The sequence below is a fragment of the Sinohyriopsis cumingii genome, chromosome 9 (genome assembly GCF_028554795.1).
Source record: "Sinohyriopsis cumingii isolate HCF-2022 chromosome 9, ASM2855479v2, whole genome shotgun sequence".
In the NCBI taxonomy this organism is placed as follows: Eukaryota; Metazoa; Mollusca; class Bivalvia; order Unionida; family Unionidae; genus Sinohyriopsis; species Sinohyriopsis cumingii.
The window spans coordinates 38,913,664-38,935,858 of record NC_142969.1 but is presented as its reverse complement, the minus strand read 5'-3'; the positions used below and the strand labels follow the sequence as shown (position 1 = coordinate 38,935,858).

Genomic DNA, 22,195 nt, shown 5'->3' with positions numbered 1-22,195 from the left:
TACCTCTCTTTACAATGAAATGTTCCAACTTTATTAAACAAAATATGTACCGTTATACAGTCAAGTACAAATGAAAATAAAGGTTAGATAAATCAATTTGATGATTTATGCAGATTTTATGACGAAATTGTAGATAAATGTTAGGAAATTCTAGTAATATATGTGAGGTCATCTTGGAGAGAGAGATCTTATGTTACGTGTTTAGGCTCGAATAAGCAGTAACACAAGAGTGAAAACAACAAGCTTTGAAAAATAAAACATAATTTATTTCCCTGTAAAAATTCTGTAAAAATTAAAATATCTGAACTTATGGTTTCCAGAATCAAATCCAAAAATAATCCATGAATACAATTTTTTGAAGTCTTAATATTGAAATGTTCTAATGATAACAAGTTGGAGTCCTGATGAAGAATCCAAGATGGAAGGCGATAACATATGCTGTAACCTGTACTGTGCTGAAGTCTATAGTTTCTTGTAGAAACACAATAATTAATCCTCCAGTTTTGGAAATCCAAATAAAAATTTTACGAAGTCTTTGTTCAAAAATTCTGTATGAGCACAAAATATTTCCAGAAAAATGAATTAATCTTTTTGAATCCGAAAAATAAAAATAAAGCTCAAAAACTCAAAACTTCAATACTGGTCACAACAGAAGAAAAACAACTTGATATCAAGTATTTAAAAGCCCAGATCTCTCTCTCTCTCTAAACATCATATTAATACTAAGTATTTTGCAATTTTGGAAATGCCTAATTACAAAATAGAGGATCACGTGATCATGTTTACATGTAAAAGTCACGTAGCCCCTATATGACCCTGATAAGCACCAATCATTTTACTCCGAGAAAAAGTTGTTTACTTGACCCTCAATCAAGGCCAGGAACTAAGTCAAAAATAGAAACAAGTGTTTCTATTATTAGGTATTTATGGAAAGATTCAGGTCAAACTTAATTTTCTGAAAAATATCAAATTCCTTGTAAACAAAATTACATTACATTGACATGTAAAGAAAATAAAAAGATTCTAAAACTCACAAACAATCAAATCAAATCAAACACAAATTAAACCAAATATATGTAACAGAGAGAGAACAGGTTCCATGTTGCATCTGAAAATTGCTGGTTGTGGGGATTTTCACGCTTTGCAGAGAGGCGAGTGGTGTGACCCCCAATGAGATATTGAAGGATCAGCTTTGCAGTTTTGATTTATTTGCAGATTCGGTTTCTCCAATCTCATGCCAAGTTTACAATAGTATCATAGTCACAGAGCGTTTTAATTTGCAAAAGGTGGTTTAAAATGTGAAAGTGTACATCATTGACCCAATCATAGCCAAAAATTGTTTCAAAATAGAGAAAGTGGGATAAATTGCCAGTTATGTGTTTCAGTCTAATTATATTAATAAGAGTATGGCATAAGAACCAAGATAAAAATAAAAGTAACCCTCACTTGCCCTTGATTTGCAAAACCGTTATCTGGAGAGATTATGAAGCAGTTTGTAAAAATTAGCGAAGCTGCACACTTGCAACATCCAATGCAATTTCTTGATTCTTAATTTCTAGCACACCATTTTCCAGTATTGTTATCTACTATAGTGTATTTATAACCCAACCTGTTCGACAGTTTGTCATCGGACACAGAAAATTTACGTTTCTTCTTTCTCTTCCATTTTCCCTTTAAAACTCTTGAGTTCAAATATGCATGATTTTTTCCAGACAAAACTGATTTAGAAAGAATATTAGGAGCTTGAGACAAGATGGCTTTAAAAATGAAAAAATAAATAAATATAAATTCTGTACAGTTATATCTTTGGGATTGTGGATAATAATCCAAGTGTACTTGATTGATCTGATCATTTTGATTGTTGACATTTTGTCTCAGAGATTATGTCACATAGCTTGCGACCCGATGGGTACATGTTCGAATCTTGCCCAGACCTTCTGACCCCAGGATGTATTTCGACACCGTAGTACATTCTGTAAACTTGCATTTGGATTTGTCTACAGTTCCACACTGACACATTTAAGGGAAATAACAATTTAATCTTTTCTGTAATGTTACACACACTCCACTGCTTGAGTAATCTAATTCCAGCATTAGATATACAGTAGTCCCCCTCTTGAACGGCCCCCCTGACCACCGGCCACCCGCTCCTTATGGCCAGAATCCGTTGGCACTGACGAGTGTTCGAAAGTACTCCTTATGAAAGGCCACCCGGCTAACGCAACCAGCGGCCAGCATATTAGTGCAATAGTATAAAATTTACCCCTCACAAGCGGCCACATTTTATTTGAATATGTAACCAGAACCAGTATTTTATTCATAACGTGTGTTAAGTAATCTGATTTCTGTTTTCCTGATGTCAGGTTTTCGTTACTGAAAGAAGTGTTGAGCAAAGTACATTTACCACTAAGGTGAAATTTAGGTAGTAATTTTACTTGTACACACACTGTGGAAGGCGCACCATGGGTTTATGTGCACTTATAAATCATACACTCTTGCGACAAACATTGTAAAAGTTGCCAAGTTCTGGGGTATAGAAAATGGTGTCCTATAACAATAAACCCATCCAAAATGACTATTATGACACAACCACATGTGTTTATTTGAAAGAAAAGCTGAAAAAAATACTCAGTATTCTGCTAATGGTGAGAAGAGTACCAAGTTATTCTTTTATATTAAGCAATTTCAATTTCATGGTATTGACAGCAAGTTATTTCACCTGGAGGACTAGCAATAAAAGCACTGGATGACTAAAAGATTAAAACTTATACTAGTCTCCTTGGCTACTAAATAAGGATGTACATTTCAAAACCCTGCATGTACGTATTTTTTTCAACAATAATCTGCAGAATTTCAAATAATTTTTTTTAAAGGTAATTCTTTCAATCGCCTTTTTGGTAACAATTCCATAAATCTGTATAAACTTAAAGCAAATATAAGATGTTTTTGTTGAGTTAGCAGTTTCTTCAAGAGGAATGGTAGGATTGAGATGTGTGCCAGGATGTTGAGATTTCTAGGAGACTTTTAACTTAGAGGATGGGGCCCCGAGTGGCCGAGTGGTCTAAAGCGCTCTCCATTATGATTCATAGCCATCTCACCTCTGTCTGCATGGGTTCGAGACTTGGATTCAACCAATGTGGGTATGTGAGAAACCTTGTCAGTAGCTTCCGGGGTTTTCCTGGGTTCTTCCTCCACCATTAATACTGGCCGCCATGTATATAGCCTATCATGTGCTGAAAATTGGCGTTAAACCCCAAAACAACAATAACAACAACTTGAAAGACAGGTATTCATTTATTAGGGCATTTGCAGATACTGTATCAAATATAGCAGCGAGTGTGGGCAAAGCATTCATGTCATTTTTAACTACATTAATCTTCAAAATTACCAACACAATTAACACTATATTAGCAACATAATCAAGCACTACATTCCCTAAACAAAATTAAACATTTTATTACCATCATAATTAAGCATTTAATTCCCATCACAATCATGCATTTCATTGCCATCACAATCATGCATTTCATTCCCATCACAATTAAGCATTTAATTCCCATCACAATCATGCATTTCATTGCCATCACAATTAAGCATTTAATTCCCATCACAATCATGCATTTCATTGCCATCACAATCATGCATTTCATTCCCATCACAATTAAGCATTTAATTCCCATCACAATCATGCATTTCATTGCCATCACAATTAGGTATTTAATTCCCATCACAATCATGCATTTCATTGCCATCACAATTAAGCATTCTACTACCATCATAATATTTCATTGCCATCACAATTATTCCATTACCATCACAATTAAGCATTTAATTGCCATCACAATTAAACATTTCATTACCATCACAATTATTCCATTGCCATCACAATTAAACATTTCATTATCATCACAATTAAACATTTCATTACCATCAAAATTATTCGATTACCATCACAATTAAGAATTTAATTAACATCACATCTAAGCAATTCATTACCATCACAATTATTCAATTGCCATCAAAATTAAGTACTTCATTATGACTAAAATTAAGTATTTCATTACCATCACATTTCAATAATATAGTGCATTCACTAATTTTTAATGCATAATGGATTTTTTAAAATGATTTTGAAGCAAGTATATTGCATTCATATAGGAAGAACATGTTCAAAGCTAGCATAAAAGTCATGCTTATTATTTAACAGCAACATAATAACTGCCATATGATAGAAAGCTCATAGTAATTGCTGACTCCAAGGACATCATTCAATATGCTGTTTACATTATTACTTGAAAATTGTTGACCCCAAGTTCGTCATTCAAATATGCCATTTACATTTATTACTTGTAATTGATGACCCCAAGGTTATACACAGTATGCTGTTTACATTTATTACTTATAATTGTTGATTCCAAGGTCATCAATCAAATATTTTGCTTACATTTATTACTTACATTGCATTAAATGTATGCTAATATCATGAATGGACTAAACTATCCATAATGGCATTAATTATTTTTTCTCCGGCATTGTCCTCCTCCTCTGTTAGAGCAAGCATTTGATGAAAAGATGCTCCAACTCTGATTACTTAGCTGAAAATGGTCTTTCAGCCACCTAAAATAGAAGATAGACAATAAATATCCAAAATTATAGATAACATTACATTGTAATAATTTGTTTGTACTTTGTAAACAAAAACTTTAAACAACTGTAGCAAAATATGAATCTTTCCAACTCAGCAGTATTTTGAAATTACAAATTTTTGCCAGATGATAAATCAATTGTCACATTCTTTCAGGTACACACACCTTGTACTCATTTACCCTGCGAGCCTGCTCAAACTGCAGGATCAGGTGTGGATCCCATTTTTAAAGCAGAAAATAATAGAAGAATTAGCCCTAATGGTTGAACATGAAGAAAACAGCAATCAAAATTAGTAATTACTACCTTAAGGTAGTGCTTGTTTTCTCATTGAAATCAACATTGTAAAGTTGCATGTTTTAATAATGAATCACATATTTTGTTAGATTTTCTTGGAAAAATATTTTTTCCATACACTGTAAAAACAATATATACCAAATTAGCAACTAAAGAAAAATGCTGGTAAATGCTAACAGATGGCAACAGTGTAAGAAATAAACACAAATTAAAGAAGTCTTGTGAAATTTGTGTTTTAAACTTTTAATCCTGTCTCAATGCAGTCAACATAACTGTAGCGTGTTCTCTTCTATTCAAATATGAAAGTCATTCAGCTGTTATATCTGTGAAATCCCAATTACCTGCCTGTTGTGTTTTGATTTACAACTATGAGGATTTTGCTCTTTGCATTTTAACAATTAATTAAAATTGACCTGCTTTGTTTTATCACAATAATTGCTTTTTAACCCTTGGGTGCTTTTTAGTCAGTATATTGCTTCCATTTCTGTGCAAGTCTGAAAAACCTGCATTTATGTTATACTGTGTATTTTGCTGTATAAGCAGTGTATTTGATGCAATAAAAGCTTTGATTTATATTAGTCTTTTTCACAAGCCACATCTAATTTCTTTAGAATTTTTCCTAAGTTATCTGTCAGTGTCAATCCATTAGCTTGCTGTTGGTGTTTTGGGTTTAACAACATTCAGCAGATAAGAGGCAATACACGACGGACAGTATATCTGGTAGAGGAAGAACCGGGATAAATCCTGGGAAGAACCACCTACCAATGGGAAGCTACTGGCAAGCTTTCTCACATACCCATGCTGGCCATGCCTGGGATCTGAACTAAAGCAAATAGAGGATAAGATGTCCGTGATCTGCCTGTAATGGAATGTGCCTTAGACCTCTCGGCCACAACATTTAAAGGCAGCACTCACTTTGCTTTCCCAGCAACAATCCTTTGGATGTGCCACAAATTTGATACTTGTTCAATGCCATTTTGAGCTCTACATCTCCCTGTATGCACCTGACCTTAATCCCTTATCTTGTGAAAGCAGCACCCACTCTGTTTTCCAGTTGACAACCCTTTGATCAAGCTGAATATCTCATACTTGTTCAGCACCAACTACTGTACTTGATTAAGTTAACACTGTTTTTTTCAAATTCCATGATCGCACAACTGACACTCCACATAATCACAAACAGCAATAAAGACGAGGAATCAGAATTGGACAAAGTTTACAATGATCAGGATGAATTACTGTGCTTTGTACCAGATGACATAAGACAGTGACATTTACATAATATTATGAAGCACTAAAATGTGGACTTTACTTCATTGTTTGTTTGTAAGACATGTGGAATTAATATATTACAGAATTATAAATTGGATCATTTTAGGATACAACTTTTATACCAGTCTATCTATCCAGCTTAGCTTGTTTCAACATTAAAATTAATATCTACCATTTAAAAAAAAAACCTTGTTTAATTCTGAATGAGCAATAACATTTGAATTATCCAATACAACACAAAATGCAGTGATGTAATACACAATGTGTCCAGTGTACTGAAACCTGTTGAAATACTGTTTTTAACAATCTTTTCAAGATTACTGATCCTGAAATTAGAGGCAGTTCATAAAGAAAACTAACACAATTCCATTTAAAAAGTTATAAAATTCACAATTACTCTCAACACATTGAGTATTATCCAGTGTAATCTGACTCTCTCCCCCACTCTAATTCCACCTCCTTCTTTCAGTCTCCATCCCTTTCTCAGTTTTTAAAAATGTTGCTTTTTAACTTCTCCCCTCATTTATATCATGGTCTATGTTTCTGGACCTCACTGTGCTCAAGTTATCAAGGGAAAGGTGTATAAGTGTAGGCATGTTTATTCCACAAATCAAACAAATTTTTTTTTTTTAAATCATGCTGACTTTAAGCTGGTGCAAAGTTAGAAACGTACATGGTTTTGGTGTAAATGAGCAATCTCATGAGTATAAATTGTTTCAGATCCACGCTGTTTACCTTAAGACTGAATGTAAAAAAAAATATTGAGGTGGATATAATTTCTTTACCCATTAAAAATAATCAATAAAAGCCTTACATTAATTTGCTAATGTAGCGAAATCAGTAGTTGTAGAAGTTTGCTGAATTTTCATTTATCAAATACAGTTTGAGTAAATATTCCAAATTTAACAATGAAAACAAGAACAACCACCACAATGACCACTTGCTTAAAAATACGAATAAAGTTGTTACCCTGAAGTTTAATGTATACTTTCCACTCCAGTCAAAATTTGGTTGAAGTCAATATTTCCGATTCAACAATAAAATCAAAACTATCTTGAATGGCACAATATGCCTACCCTGTGTTCAATAGTCACCATTGTAGGCACTAGTAGAGCACGGTTCACTAAAAAGATTACAGGCAAATGGGTCTCATTAACCTGGATCTTAGATCATGGCAAATGTTCTTAAACTAAACTTAAAGTTTTCTAATTAGACTTACAAAGACCATGACCTCTTACCTTTAAACCCGATACTTACAATGACCATGATCTTTTACCTTTAAACCCCATACTTACAATGACCATGATCTTTTACCTTTAAACCCCATACTTACAATGACCATGATCTTTTACCTTTAACCCTTTACTTCATACAACCGTCTTTGGACGCCTTTACAAAAGTCGCATCGAAGTGACTTTTGACGCTTCTACAAAAGTCCCATAGAAGCGCCTTTTGACGTCTACTGTAAACATCAGCCATTTTAAGCCGGTTTTCATAGCACCACCTTCGGGGAAAACCCCTTATTAGATACTACATTCATTTCTGTGAATGACAATTACGTCAGATCACATGGTCACTGTTTATGTACTGGTCGATATCTGCTATTTAAAGTAACTGGGTCATAATCTCCACTCTCCAAAATGGCGGTTGCGGATTTCATTTAGTACTTACGAAGTTTTCATGATTAGAATCACAACTATGAAAGATTCAATAACCTAGGTAAAGGCTCTGATATTGATATAGGCTGCAATTAGTTTTTATAAATTATCAAATTTAGATGACTTAGTGATTCAGACACAGACGAAAAACTTGTAAATTTCGAGTATGAGAAATGGCAGCTACAGTTGGTCACACGGCCTCACTGACATGACGGTGAACGAGTTCTCTCCAGATTTTAAAGCACATAACAAATTCTTCCGTGATAAATAATTACACAGCTATAACAATCGGACTTTACTCTTAAATTGTTCCACATACATTAGATGTGTACCAAAAATGTAAAATGGTTAAAATTGCTGTTAAACGTAACATACACTACATTGCTTAATAGTTCACAAGCAGGCTATGCGTATGCGGTCGACTAGGTTGTTGTTGTTGTTGTGGGGTTTAACGCCATTTTGCAGCACATGATAGGCTATACATGGCGGCCAGTGGTCGACTAGGTAACATATGTTCTATATATAGCGAGCTGCACTTTGTCACTATGCTCTATGAGGTAAAGGGTTAAACCCATAATCTACAGATTTATTTATTATCCTAAGTGCAGGACATCAATAAAATGTGGTCAAAGAATCAATGAACTTGCTCTAGAATAAAATTTATTTTGCAAAATGCATTTTTGAAGCCACAGTGATCCTGACCTTTGCAAAATCAACAGGTCTCTTCTACGCCTTATCCTCAGGCCTGTACCAAACATTGGTCAAGGTACATGGTCGATAACTGAAGCTATTATGCAAAAACCATGTTACTTCTTTCAGTCATGGTGAACTAACCTTTGAACTTTTGACCACAAAATCAATAGGCTTCGTTCTTACCCAATGACATGTTTGTGTAGAAACCATTCTTTTTTTTCATGTAATGACCATGACCATTGACCTTTTGACCCAATATTCATATGTTTCTTAATTAACCAATGTGCAGGCCATCCACAAGTTTGCTTTCAGTCTATAATGTAGAACCATTGTTACTGTGGAGAAACCCTGTTTCTTCTTTCAGTCACAGTGACCTCAAACTTGGACCTTTTGTCAAAAAAATCAATTAGTTCCATCCTTTCCCCAAGTGCAAACAATTCACAAATATTGGTCCAGGTAGGTGATGTGGAACTTGTGATATTATTCAAAACTCATTATTCTTCCTTCAGTCACAGTAACTTTGACCTCAAACCTTTTAGCCTCCCTCAAATCAATAAACCTCTTCCTTACCCCAAGTGCAAGCAAACGACCAAGTTTGTGACAGCATATTGTGCAGAACTTGAATTACTATGTAGAAACAAATTGATAACAAATAGATGGATCACATACTGTTAATATATTCTACCTTATGCCAGGCACTAAGAAGAAGAACAACAATGATCTCATACTTAAAAATGCTGATGAAGCTGTTTTCCACAAGCTTCATGAATCCTTTCAACTGTTGCAGGGCAATCCAGTCTGAAGTACCCCTCCAACCCAATCTCTGCCCTTGCAGATTTTACTGCCTCCTTTATAGCCATGTAAGCTGATAATGCCAGCATCATTGGTGGCTCTCCAATACCCTACAAGAGAAGAGATACTATATAGCATGACTGGTGGCTCTCCTATACTGCATCACTGATGGCTCACTATGCCCTATGAGAAGAGATAATACACAACATAACTGGTGGCTCTCAAATGTTCTACAAGCGATAATAGATGTAATAGATAATAATGTGGATACATCAATAAATTCAGATAAAAAAATATATACTGCTAACATATTTATTATAGAATTCATCTCTGCTCATACTTACCATAGTTTTAGCATCATGCATACAAATTAAAAACACAATAGGTACTCCCTCATTATAACGCCATCCACATGTACCATGGAGTATACCATCTTCAAGATGTCACCATATAATGCAGATAAAAAGATACATATAAAACCTCAACAAAATGAAATAGGATCCATGAACGTAACTGCCTTATACAAAGAACAGTATTATAATGAAGTTCTTTACTGTGCAAGATGCTTCTTTAATGAAAGCAACTCTTTACTTTGGAAATCTGTTTTGGTCTGGTAAGTACCGGAGGGTAGGGCCAAGGAAATCCAGTCATAATGCATAACAGTGTAATGCACAATTTGGCAATTACAAAAGGTATTTTTGAGCTTAGGGCCAATCAATTTTGGCACAATGTTTTGATAATAAAAGTGATTTTTTTTCTTCTATGCAAGATATTTGCAATCAATATTCATAACAAAACAGATACTGTCAAAAGGTGTTGCCTCTCAATACATCACCAATACTGGGCACCCACAGTTTGATAAATTGCAACAGAAATGGTAAAAACTGCATTGAATGTATCCCCAGTCACATTTTTTCCCATGGTATTACAATCAACACCATAACCAGAAATAATAGCATTTGTCAATATATTAAACAACTGGATCACTGTTATACCTTGCCCATGCAATATGTCAGCCTAGCAAAGAGAGACAACTTTATATGGCTAATTATGGTATCAACATAACAAGGTTTGGGGAACACCTGCTATTGAAATGATTAACTTTGTAGAGGGATCAAATACAACAGTGTTCAATATTATAATTTAAAAAAACCTGATATCACTCACCTTGGGTAATATAGGCTTGTAAAGCAAATTCACACACTGTACTGTAGTTTTATGATTAAAAAATTGCATTGGGCAATGCTTTAATATGCAAACTGGCAAGTACACAATTTTCTATTATTTTATTTCTAAAGCAATGACAGTCATATCTGATGGCAGATCAAAGTCATCTGTATAAAGCTGCAAGAATGCTTTCCTTCAAATCTGGTCAAATTCTGTCACATGATTTTTCAGAAGTCATTTAAAGACTTCTTTGTTTAGTAACAAATGCCATATTCTCTATAACAAATACCATCATTTCTAACAACTTTAAAGCCCTCTATGCCAGGATATTGGTAAAATTCTGAAAATCAGATTCTGAGAATAAGTCATTTTAGGATTTTTATTTTTAGTTACAGAGCCATACATGATGGCAGATTGGCATCATCTGCATAAATATTAGAGTTCTTCATGCTTGGATATTTTGTGCCAAATTTAATCCAAGTGTTTCCTGAGATGTTTAAAATTGCAATTAATGATAGAACATGCAATGGGCACAAAGCCATGTATTAAGCTCACTTGCTCTTATGGCCAGGTGAGTTAATAAGTATATGTTTACCTGTATGAGATGACCTATTTCACAGAAAGACTAAGAAATTCTGCAAGAAAGAGCTGTCAACCTCAAATGCAAAAAAATATAACTTTCAGGCCAATATCGTTGGAATTAAATCTTACCTTGGCAGAATAGATCGGAGTAATAAGTCTGTCATTCTTAAGAAGAGTTACATTAAACTTGCGTGGCACACTGCGGACATTGGGGATCTTGTAGGTCAGTGGACTGCAGTCCTGAAGCCGGCCATTTTGTCCTACCTTAATGTATTCTGTTGTGAAGAGTCCCTGTGCCTGAGAAAATGTACAGCATAATGTTGAGCTAAAAATATTCTTCATTAAGTGTCATTCTGATAATTATTTTCTACACTCCACTATTAATATTAAAAACATTACCTATGCTATCCTATATTAGGAAAGGAGTTGAAAATATCACTACATCAGTTATTAACAATGTCGAAGACAAAAGAAGTATCCTATCCTGGTCAAGGAAGTGACTGTTGTAAAAGTTATTTGGATATCATCACAATTAATTCTCAAGAGAATGCAGTTCTGAAAAAACTGATATCGCTGTACTCATCTGTTCTTGTCCGAAATCTTAAATCTCTTCTACTAACAGCTTAAAGATGGCCCCATCATTTTCTTAACACTTTAATACTGGCTGTCAACTTGTCACAGTTTAGTTGTTGTTGTTGTGGGGTTTAATGCCATTTTGCAGCACATGATAGGCTATACATGGCGGCCAGTATTAATGGTGGAGGAAGAACCAGAGAAAACCCCGGAAAGAACCACCGACCCACGAGAAGCTACTGGCAAGCTTTCTCACATATACACATTGGCTGAATCTTAGACTCGAACCACCGCAGACAGAGGTGAGATGGCAGTGATCCGTAATGAAGAGCACTTTAGACCACTCGGCCACTTGGGGCCCCCACAGTTTAGTACAACTGTCCCACATTTAATGACATGTTTACTTTATTTTCATCTACGATAAACAATGCTATGAATGTGTTTACATTCAACTCGAAGGTGGTGGAAAGAAATAATGATAAAAAGCAATAACAACAATAAAATGATGTCACAATGAGAATGAGGCTAAATTAAATATATTTTTCAAATTAGAAACTAAATGGCCAAATCTGTAAGCACCTGGGGTATGACCCAGGGGTCTAATTTCAAACCTCCATCTGCAGTGTTTTGACACTTACATTAATAATTGCACATACCAAATCTTAGATATGTAAGCTAGACCAACAACTCTGGACATATGTTAATGTTACAAATAAACAACCACATCATCCCACATCTGTCACATATAATGGATGCAAATTCTAAAACCACGGTGTATGTTAACATAGCACCTCAAATCATGTAACAAAATTCAATGTCTCGATCTTAAATGGTGTCAAAGGAGGTGCATGACTTCACTCACAAATGCACATTTTACTAGGTGGGATTTTCTTGGTACAAAAACATATGTTTTTGACTACAGGTACAGTACTCACCTGTACAAAGCCTCCTTCAATCTGGCCAATATCTATCATTGGATTGATGTTCTTTCCCATAGTACTCATTTGTATAAAGCCTCCTTCACTCTGGCAAATATCTATCATTGGATTGATGCTCCATCTCACAGTACTCACCTGTACAAAGCCTCCTTAAATCTGGCCAACATCTATCATTGGATTGATGCTCTGTCCCACAGTACTCACATGTACAAAGCCTCCTTCAATCTGGCCAATATCTATCATTGGATTCATGCTCTGTCCCACAGTACTCACCTGTACAAAGCCTCCTTTTATCTGGCCAATATCTATCATTGGTCATTTCTCATAGTATTTATATTACAAAGCCACCCACAATTTGGCCAATATCTATCACTGGACTGATGCTCTGTCCCACAGTACTCACCTGTACAAAGCCTCCTTCACTCTGGCAAACATCTATCATTGGATTGATGCTCTGTCTCACAGTACTCACCTGTATAAAACCTCCTTCAATCTGGCTGACATCTATCATTGGATTCATGCTTTGTCACACAGTACTCACCTGTACAAAGCCTCCTTCAATCTGGCCAATATCTATCATCGGGTTGATGCTCTTTCCCACATCCATCACAATGTCTGTCTGAAGTATCTGCATTAATTAAACTTTACTTATTTGTATGAGCATAAAACATGCAAACATGCATACATTTAATTAGTTAATTAAGGTCATAAAGAATTCATATATGATAAAGCAAACAATGTACAGGTGACACTCAGTCAAAATGCAATTGAATGGAATGTATCCTATAAACTATGCTGAATGTACATCTACCATGAAAATTTCATGACACTTATTCAGTATGTTGATTTATAGCAAACAGCACTCCCTCACTATAATGCCCTTCATTATAACACATTATATAACACTCCTTCACTATAAGGCACATCAATATAACATAGTATACAGCACTCTCCACACTATAGGTCCTTCATTTTAACACAGTATAGCTTTCACTCAATATATGATCATTCATCATAACAATGTAAACACTCCTCAGTATAAAGCCCATCAGTCTCCTTGATATAAGATCCTTCATTCTAACATTATGTAGCACTTCCGTCACTATAAAGCTCTTCATTATAACACAGTATAAAGCACTCCCCCAGTATAAGGTCCTCCATGATAACAATGTATACTGCACTCTCTCACTACAAAGCCCTTCATTACTACATGGTTCCTTTTATATGCTGAATATTTTCATGAAACCCATTTAATTAAGTGGTAGAAAAATTTATATGCATCAAGCATTTATTATAAGACAGTATAAAGTGGTATACTCTATGGCTGCCATGGACATCATTACAATGAGTACTGTATAAAGGATTATTAAACTTGCTTGGAATACTGCAAATGTCTAAAGAAGGTTAAAAGAATCCTTCATTAGCTGTGGGTTAGGACAAGAAAATGTAACCAAATTTTGTGTCCAAGGATACAGGCTGTTCTAAGAGTAAAATAAGAATTCTGATACCAAGAGTAGAGTTTTCAAATCCATTCCAGCAGCCAGTGAAGGATTTGTTTTCTTCACATTCCTGGCTATAAATCTTAGGTTATAAACAAAATGGTACCCATTTGCAGTTCACAAACTCTTTCCTAAATTGTTGGATTGTTTGCTTGTCTCTAGAATTCAATGTACCACAGGATAAAAGAAATATGAAAGAAGCATATTGAGTATGTTTCTTTCTTAAGACTAACTGGTTTTTATTTCACAGAATGTCCAAAAGAATAAATTAAATGTCAAATTCTATTATGTATACTTGATATAATTCCTTTTTAGATATACACTGCTAAATAAAAGGAAACATTGTACAGATCCACACTGTTCATACAAATCCACTGAAAATATTACAATAAACGTGAAACTGACAGCTTTATTACAAATATATAATAATTCATAATAAACAAAGATGATGATGAACCAGATCTAGAATGGAAAATTACTTAATACAGCATTTTTGTATAAGACAACTGTACATGTCAGAACTTTTAGGGCAAAAGTTTGGTGAAATTTGGATATTCTGAAGAAAACCTAGACAATGGTACATATAAAGCATAGAAAGGAACAAAATAACATTCATTAACAAAACGTTAACTATGGCTTGCATATCAAACTTAACCCAGAGCTTTGATAATGAGGGCATTTATTTAGCTAGATGAAGGTTGAGTTCACAAAGAGCATGATAAGATAGTGCTGAAATAATAGGAAAGGAAATAACTTTAATATACACATTAATCCAAGGTATCACTGATCATAGAGACAGATGTTTGGACGGACATATACCAATGCAATTATTATGTCAAGCTTCCGTTGAGGCAAGTTCAACAAATTTATTGTATTATGATGGGCATATAATGTTTGTTATTGCTATAACAAAAAAAACAACTGTTTTTATCCATGCTAAAACAGTCCTCTGAATACCAAAACTGTAAGAAATTCTGCCAAATTTGATGACATCATAAGCATTATGATGTAATATCAGGGTCAACGAGTGCATTCACATAGGTAAATTGTATCACAAATATTTTGAAATGAGGAATTTTCTCTATCATCTATTTCTGCACTGGGAAACATTGTCTTATACAGATAGAAATGTGAGAAAAATTGGTCATTATGGTCATGAAAAAAAAAGGAAACTTGGGAAAGCATTGCCCTAGAATGGAAAAAAATCACGGTAATGCTGGCTTCACATATTCAGTCCTTTTGATCTGCAAATACTGTTATGCAATGACTGTGTAAAATACAACACTGTGGAAAGAAATCTGAGAAAATATCTTAAATCTCAAAGTAATGGTACAGCAGACACAAATAAACAAAATTACAACTACATGTAAATAGAATTTTGACATTGTTATTTATTCCTAAATAGTGACACTAAAGAGGAGTCTGACATCATTAGTTACACCTAATTAGTGGCCACATAACTGAAGGATTTTATATTGTTTTTTTTACCTTTTTTCCTTTTTTTCTAAAACATAATTTTAATATCTTTATCTTCTATCTTGCCATGTCCTGTATCAGGCTTGGGGATGTGGAAAAGACCCAATGCACCATCCTGCATAGCCTAAAAGGCATTGGAGACAACTGATTTGACGTGGGATGTGGAAAAGACCCAATGCACCATCCTGCATAGTCTAAAAGGCATTGGAGACAACTGATTTGATGTGGGATGTGGAAAAGACCCAATGCACCATCCTGCATAGCCTAAAAGGCATTGGAGACAACTGATTTGATGTAGGATGTGGAAAAGACCCAATGCACCATTTTGCATAGCCTAAAAGGCATTGGAGACAACTGATTTGACCTGGGATGTGGAAAAGACCCAATGCACCATCCTGCATAGCCTAAAAGGCATTGAAGACAACTGATTTGATGTGGGATGCATTCTGTGATGTTCTTATTGATGAAGACTTTAGAAAAGCTAGGCTAATATCAATAATTTCATTTATGCTTTAAGAATTGTATAATATTTTTGTAGTACTTGTTTTATAGTGTGTAAGGATTGTATGTTTTTGTTGTACTAGAGTTTTATTGCATGCTAAGATTTTATCATTTTGTTGTCATGCTTGTTTAATTATGTGTAAGGATTGCGTCATTATTTTTGTCATACTAGTTTTATTGTGTGTAAAGAATGTATCATTTTGTTGTCATACTCGTTTAATTATGTGTAAGGATTGTATCATTATTTTTGTCATACTAGTTTTATTGTGTGTAAAGAATGTATCATTTTGTTGTCATACTCGTTTAATTAAGTGTAAGGATTGTATCATTATTTTTGTCATACTTGTTTTATTGTGTGTAAAGAATGTATCATTTTGTTGTCATACTCGTTTAATTATGTGTAAGGATTGTATCATTATTTTTGTCATACTAGTTTTATTGTGTGTAAAGAATGTATCATTTTGTTGTCATACTCGTTTAATTAAGTGTAAGGATTGTATCATTATTTTTGTCATACTTGTTTTATTGTGTGTAAAGAATGTATCATTTTGTTGTCATACTCGTTTTATTGTGTGTAAGGATTATATCATTTTTTGTCGCATTCGTTTTATTGTGTGTAAGGATTGTATCATTTTTTTATATACTCATTTGGTTGTGTGTAAGGATTGTATCATTTTTTGATATACTCATTTGGTTCTGTGTAAGGATTGTATCATTTTTTGATATACTCATTTGGTTGTGTGTAAGGATTGTATCATTTTTTGATATACTCATTTGGTTGTGTGCAAGGATTGTATCATTTTTTGATATAGTCATTTGGTTGTGTGTAATTTGTTTGTTATGCAGCTTACACTTATTTGGCACTGTATTACCAGAACTGTCCTGATAGAACGTACCTTACTTTACTACATACTGACATTAATTTGGATGGTTTATCTTCCTAAAGTCTTTTCTTTTTCTTTTTGGGGGATGGGACTAATTATTTATCTTTACATTTTTTGAACTAATCATTTAATTGGCATTATATAGTTGGGAATGTGCTAACATGCCATTAAACCATATACATACATAAATACATACAAACTGCCTCATTACTGATCCTTGACTGGATTTTGTTATCTTTGTTATATTGTCCCAAGCAGAAAATCCACAGATGTCGAATAAAGGCAACCAATGTTTTATATTTTCATCTCTTAATATAATTCCAGTATTATGATCGAAATTCATGAATGGGAAATAATATTGGGAGGAAGGTAAAATCTTTTTATCAATAAATCAATTCTTCCATAAAATATGGACTGGATACATGTTAACCATTTGATGCATATTCTAAATTTTCTTTCATAATTTAGATCTTTCTGGAAATTTTTTATTTTTGAACTGATATCTTTGTTTATTGTCAAGTTACGTATTTCTGCACATTCCTTTCTTCTGAAGTATAGTCCCTTATGTCACTGAAACAACCTTGAAAATGTGCTACACAGGCAGTATCAGCCACTTCAAAGTGAAAATCTGCAGACGAAAGCACAAAACAAAAACTTTTCAATATCCAAAATTATTGTTTTCATTCCAATGAATCACCTTCAGGAGTTTGATCAACTATGGTAATTTAGTGATCATTAGTAACACCACATCACAGTGATCATTAGTAACACCACATCATAGTGATCATTAGTAACACCAATGCATAGTGATCATTAGTAACACCAATGCATTGTGATCATTAATAACACCACATCAAAGTGATCATTAGTAACACCACATCATAGTGATCATCAGTAACACCATATCATATAAATCATTAATAACACCAAAGCATAGTGATCATTAGTAACACCAATGCATAGTGATCATTAGTAACATCATATCATAGTGAGCATTAGTAACACCAATGCATAGTGATCATTAGTATCACCACATCATAGTTATCATTAGTAACACCAATGCATAGTGATCATTAGTAACATCACAGCATAGTGACCATTAGTAACACCAATGCATAGTGATCATCAGTAACACCAATGTATAGTGATCATTAGTAACAACACATCAAAGTGATCATTATTAACAACACATCATAGTGATCATTAGTAACACATCATAGTGATCATTAGTAACACCAACACATAGTGATCATATTACCACATCATAGTGATCACTAGCAACATCACGTCATAGTGATCATTAGTAACACCACATCATAGTGATCGTTAGTAACAACACAGCATAGTGATAATTAGTAACATCAATGCATAGTGATCATTAGTAACACCAATGCATAGTAATCATTAGCAACACCACATCATAGTGATCATTAGTAACACCACAGCACAGTGATCATTAGTAATGCCAATGCATAGTGATCATTAGTCACACAACAGCATAGTGATCATTAGTAACACCAATGTATATTGATAATTAGCAACACCAATGCATAGTCATCATTAGTAACACCAATGCATAGTGATCATTAGTAACACCAATGCATAGTGGTCATAGTAACACCAGATCATAGTGATCATTAGTAACACCACATCATAGTCATCATTAGTAACATTACAGCATAGTCATCATTAGTAACACCAATACATGGTGATCATTAGTAACATCACAGCATACTGATCGTTAGTAACCCCACAGCATAGTGATCATTAGTAAAACCAATGCAAAGTGATCATTAGTAACATCACATCATAGTGATCATTAGTAACATCACAGCATAGTGATCATTAGTAACACCAGAGCATAGTGATCATTAGTAACACCAATGCATAGTGATCATTAGCAACACCACAGCATAGTGATTGTTAGTAACATCACAGCATAGTTCATAAAACTTCAGTTAATTTATCATCTTGCCAGCAACAATGAAGTTGCATCCCTAATAATGTTGCTGTTGTTGTTGTTGCTGGGTTTAATGCCATTTTTCAGCACACGATAGACTATACATGGCGGCCAGTATTAATGGTGGAGGAAGAACCCGAGAAAACCCCAGAAATAACCACAGACCCATGAGAAGCTAATGGCAAGCTTTCTTACATACCCACATTAGCCGAATCAGAGACTCGAAACCCACACAGACAGAGGTGAGATGGCAGTGATCCTTAATGGAAAGCGCTTTAGACCACTCGGCCACCCCCTAATAATGCATGAGTAAACAACCTCTGTGACCTTGACCCATTTCCTTTTATGATAAATCTGATAATACAGACATATATGGAAACATAAGACATACCATATATATACTCACTTATAAATCAAGACCAACTGCAATCAACAATGTAACTCGTTCACATAATGTGCTGGCAGATCAAGTTCTATGTTGTTTGTATTATTGATTACTCCTAACAGACTGCACAGACCCTGATCTGCTGGCACATGATGCAATGGCAGATCTGGATCTGTGCAGTTTGCAGCTGGATTTAACCTCTAAGTGAAAAAATATGTTAGTCTCTTCATAAAGTACTTACCAATTTTATGCACCCATACCCCCTTAAATAATTCACCATGTTATCTTGGCCCTTTGATGCATGGATTCAACATCTCCAAGAATATGCTATATACACTTACAAATCTGGTTTGATGTGTAATAACTATCCACAAAAACATGATGTAAGTTTTTTTCTTCTGAACAATATACAAGAAACTGTCCAGTGTGGCATTGACCTTTCACATTTGGACCTCCACACCAGTAGCGATAGTTACATCCCACGGTAAAAATCTTAACTTTATCTAAATATGAATTCATTCATTGAACTAATGGTACTGCATTATGGATATCTATATTTTTGGTACCTCTTGGTGCATGACTGTATCAATATTGTGTGTGATTTTGGTTCATGACTAGAAATTATAATGATCATTTATAAATAGCTAATTTTTGTACATGCATATAAAATTCTATTTTAAGATATTGCTGGCATAGACTGCACAGAATCTATAAAGAGGTGTTTACAATCATTAATAATAATATTAATAATAAAATCTGTTGACAAGTTTGGGGTAATTCCTCATTGGCTGGTGATGAATTAAGTTATTTTTTAATTGCATGGGTTACACCAAGTGGATTCTTTTACAATGTGGGATATTTGCAAAATGTCACATAGCTAGTAGAAGAAAAATGCATTATCACCCCTTATGCTTGTATACAAGTACGTGGATCTGGACAATTTTTCATTGTTATTTCTTATATTCTTGTTGTAACATCAGTTTGAAGATGTATTTAATGTTGTGTTTATATATTATTGGAGAGGAAACGTTTGTTTTGCTCATTCACTGAAACAACAAAGTGCTCATTGGACCAACATATTATTTTGTGTCCAGTGGGAATTATTCAAAGGAGTTGTCAGCAATGCCATTTTGATACATCAGGACTGTTGGCAGACCAGTACATTCAAGGATCTAATATTCATTCAGAACATGCAATTTTTTCAGACTTGAATATACCATATTAGGATTATTTTGGACTCAATTCATAATACTGTAAGTCGCTCTTAAATTTTCATTTTATAACTTTGATAATTATATTAATTGTTAAGTTTTACAAACCTTTTTGTTTCATTCTGTTACTCAGTTTATGACAAAGAGTCATAACAACTGCATATCCAAAACCTTTTACTATGTACCAACTACCCAATATTTAAACATGTGCCCCTATGACCTTGACCTTTCAGTTCCTTGGCTGTCCACCTCTAGAAATATATTGCCTCATCCCATTGCACTTGTGGACCAAGCTAGATGACCATCTTCTGATAAAAACATGAAACTGCATGGACATGGTGACCACTATATCTTGCCTACTGAAACACTCATCACAGGTGAGGTACAAAGAAAGTGCTGTATACCTGAGTTTCTCCAGTAAGACAGTCCAATTCTACTTCAGAACATGCTGCCCCAAATACAAAGTACCTCCCAATATGGCCCCGTTTCTTCTCAAAATCAAAACTCTCTCCCACTTTTGGGCTAAAATTAAAGAGATAAAGTTGACATTACTATTCAGATTACCTCTCTTTTCTTCCTTCAAACATATACATGCAACAATTCTAAATGACCTGTTCATTGCATATTTTGACAAAAAGAGTGGATTGAACAATAGACAGTGTTTTCAAACTTTCTGACCCTAGTATATGATGCAAAATATTTGACTGACAGAATACTTCACCAATCTGAAAGATTTTTTTATTTAAAGATACAAAAAGATTAACAAGTACCATACATACTCGCTTATAGGTTGGGTAGGTCCAACTGTAAACAACACAGACCCTGATGTGATGTCACATGATGTGCCAGCAAATCTGGGTATTTGTTGTTTGTTTTATTCATTACTCATAACAAACTGCATAGATCCTAGTCTGCTGGTGCAGGACGAGATGGCAGTTTCCAGTTGGACTTGACTTATTAGTGAGTATATATGGTATTTACTATCAGATGTATAAGAAAGCTTTATTTATGTATCATTTGTGCTGAAATTAATGAAAATATTATGAAGTGTAAGCTGTGTTGAAAATGATTATTCATCTGTACAGCATGAAGTGTAAGTAAACTGCACTGAAAATAATTATTTAACAGTACAGCATGAAGTGTAAGTAAGCTGTGTTGAAAATGATTATTCAACTGTACAGCATGAAGTGTAAGTAAACTGCACTGAAAATGATTATTTAACAGTACAGCAAGAAGTGTAAGTAAGCTGTGCTGAAAATGATTATTTAATAGTACATCATGAAGTGTAAGTAATCTGTGTTGAAAATGATTATTTAACAGTACAGCAAGAAAGTGTAAGTAATCTGTGTTGAAAATGATTATTTAATAGTACATCATGAAGTGTAAGTAATCTGTGTTGAAAATGATTATTCAACTGTACAGCATGAAGTGTAAGTAAACTGTGTTGAAAATAATTATTCAACTGTACAGCATGAAGTGTAAGTAAACTGCACTGAAAATGATGATTTAACAGTACAGCAAGAAGTGTAAGTAAACTGCAATGAAAATGATGATTTAATAGTACAGCATGAACTGTAAGTAATCTGTGTTGAAAATGATTATTTAATAGTATAGCATGAAGTGTAAGTAAACTGTGTTGAAAATGATTATTTAATAGTACATC

General features: G+C 34.1%; 1 protein-coding gene across 1 annotated transcript in view; it reads right to left on the bottom strand.

The window, feature by feature from the left end:
- Nucleotides 1–3,275: 3,275 nt before the first annotated feature.
- Nucleotides 3,276–22,195, bottom strand: part of LOC149791590 (xanthine dehydrogenase/oxidase-like) — a 123,971-nt gene continuing 105,051 nt past the window's right edge. The window contains exons 30-34 of the mRNA XM_089970144.1: nt 20,937–21,054; nt 13,158–13,244; nt 11,235–11,402; nt 9,293–9,466; nt 3,276–4,617 (exon numbers count right to left, since the gene is read on the bottom strand). Of these exons, the coding sequence (XP_089826270.1) occupies nt 9,293–9,466; nt 11,235–11,402; nt 13,158–13,244; nt 20,937–21,054 (547 nt within the window). The 3' untranslated portion in view covers nt 3,276–4,617. The remainder of the gene's footprint in view (nt 4,618–9,292; nt 9,467–11,234; nt 11,403–13,157; nt 13,245–20,936; nt 21,055–22,195) is intronic.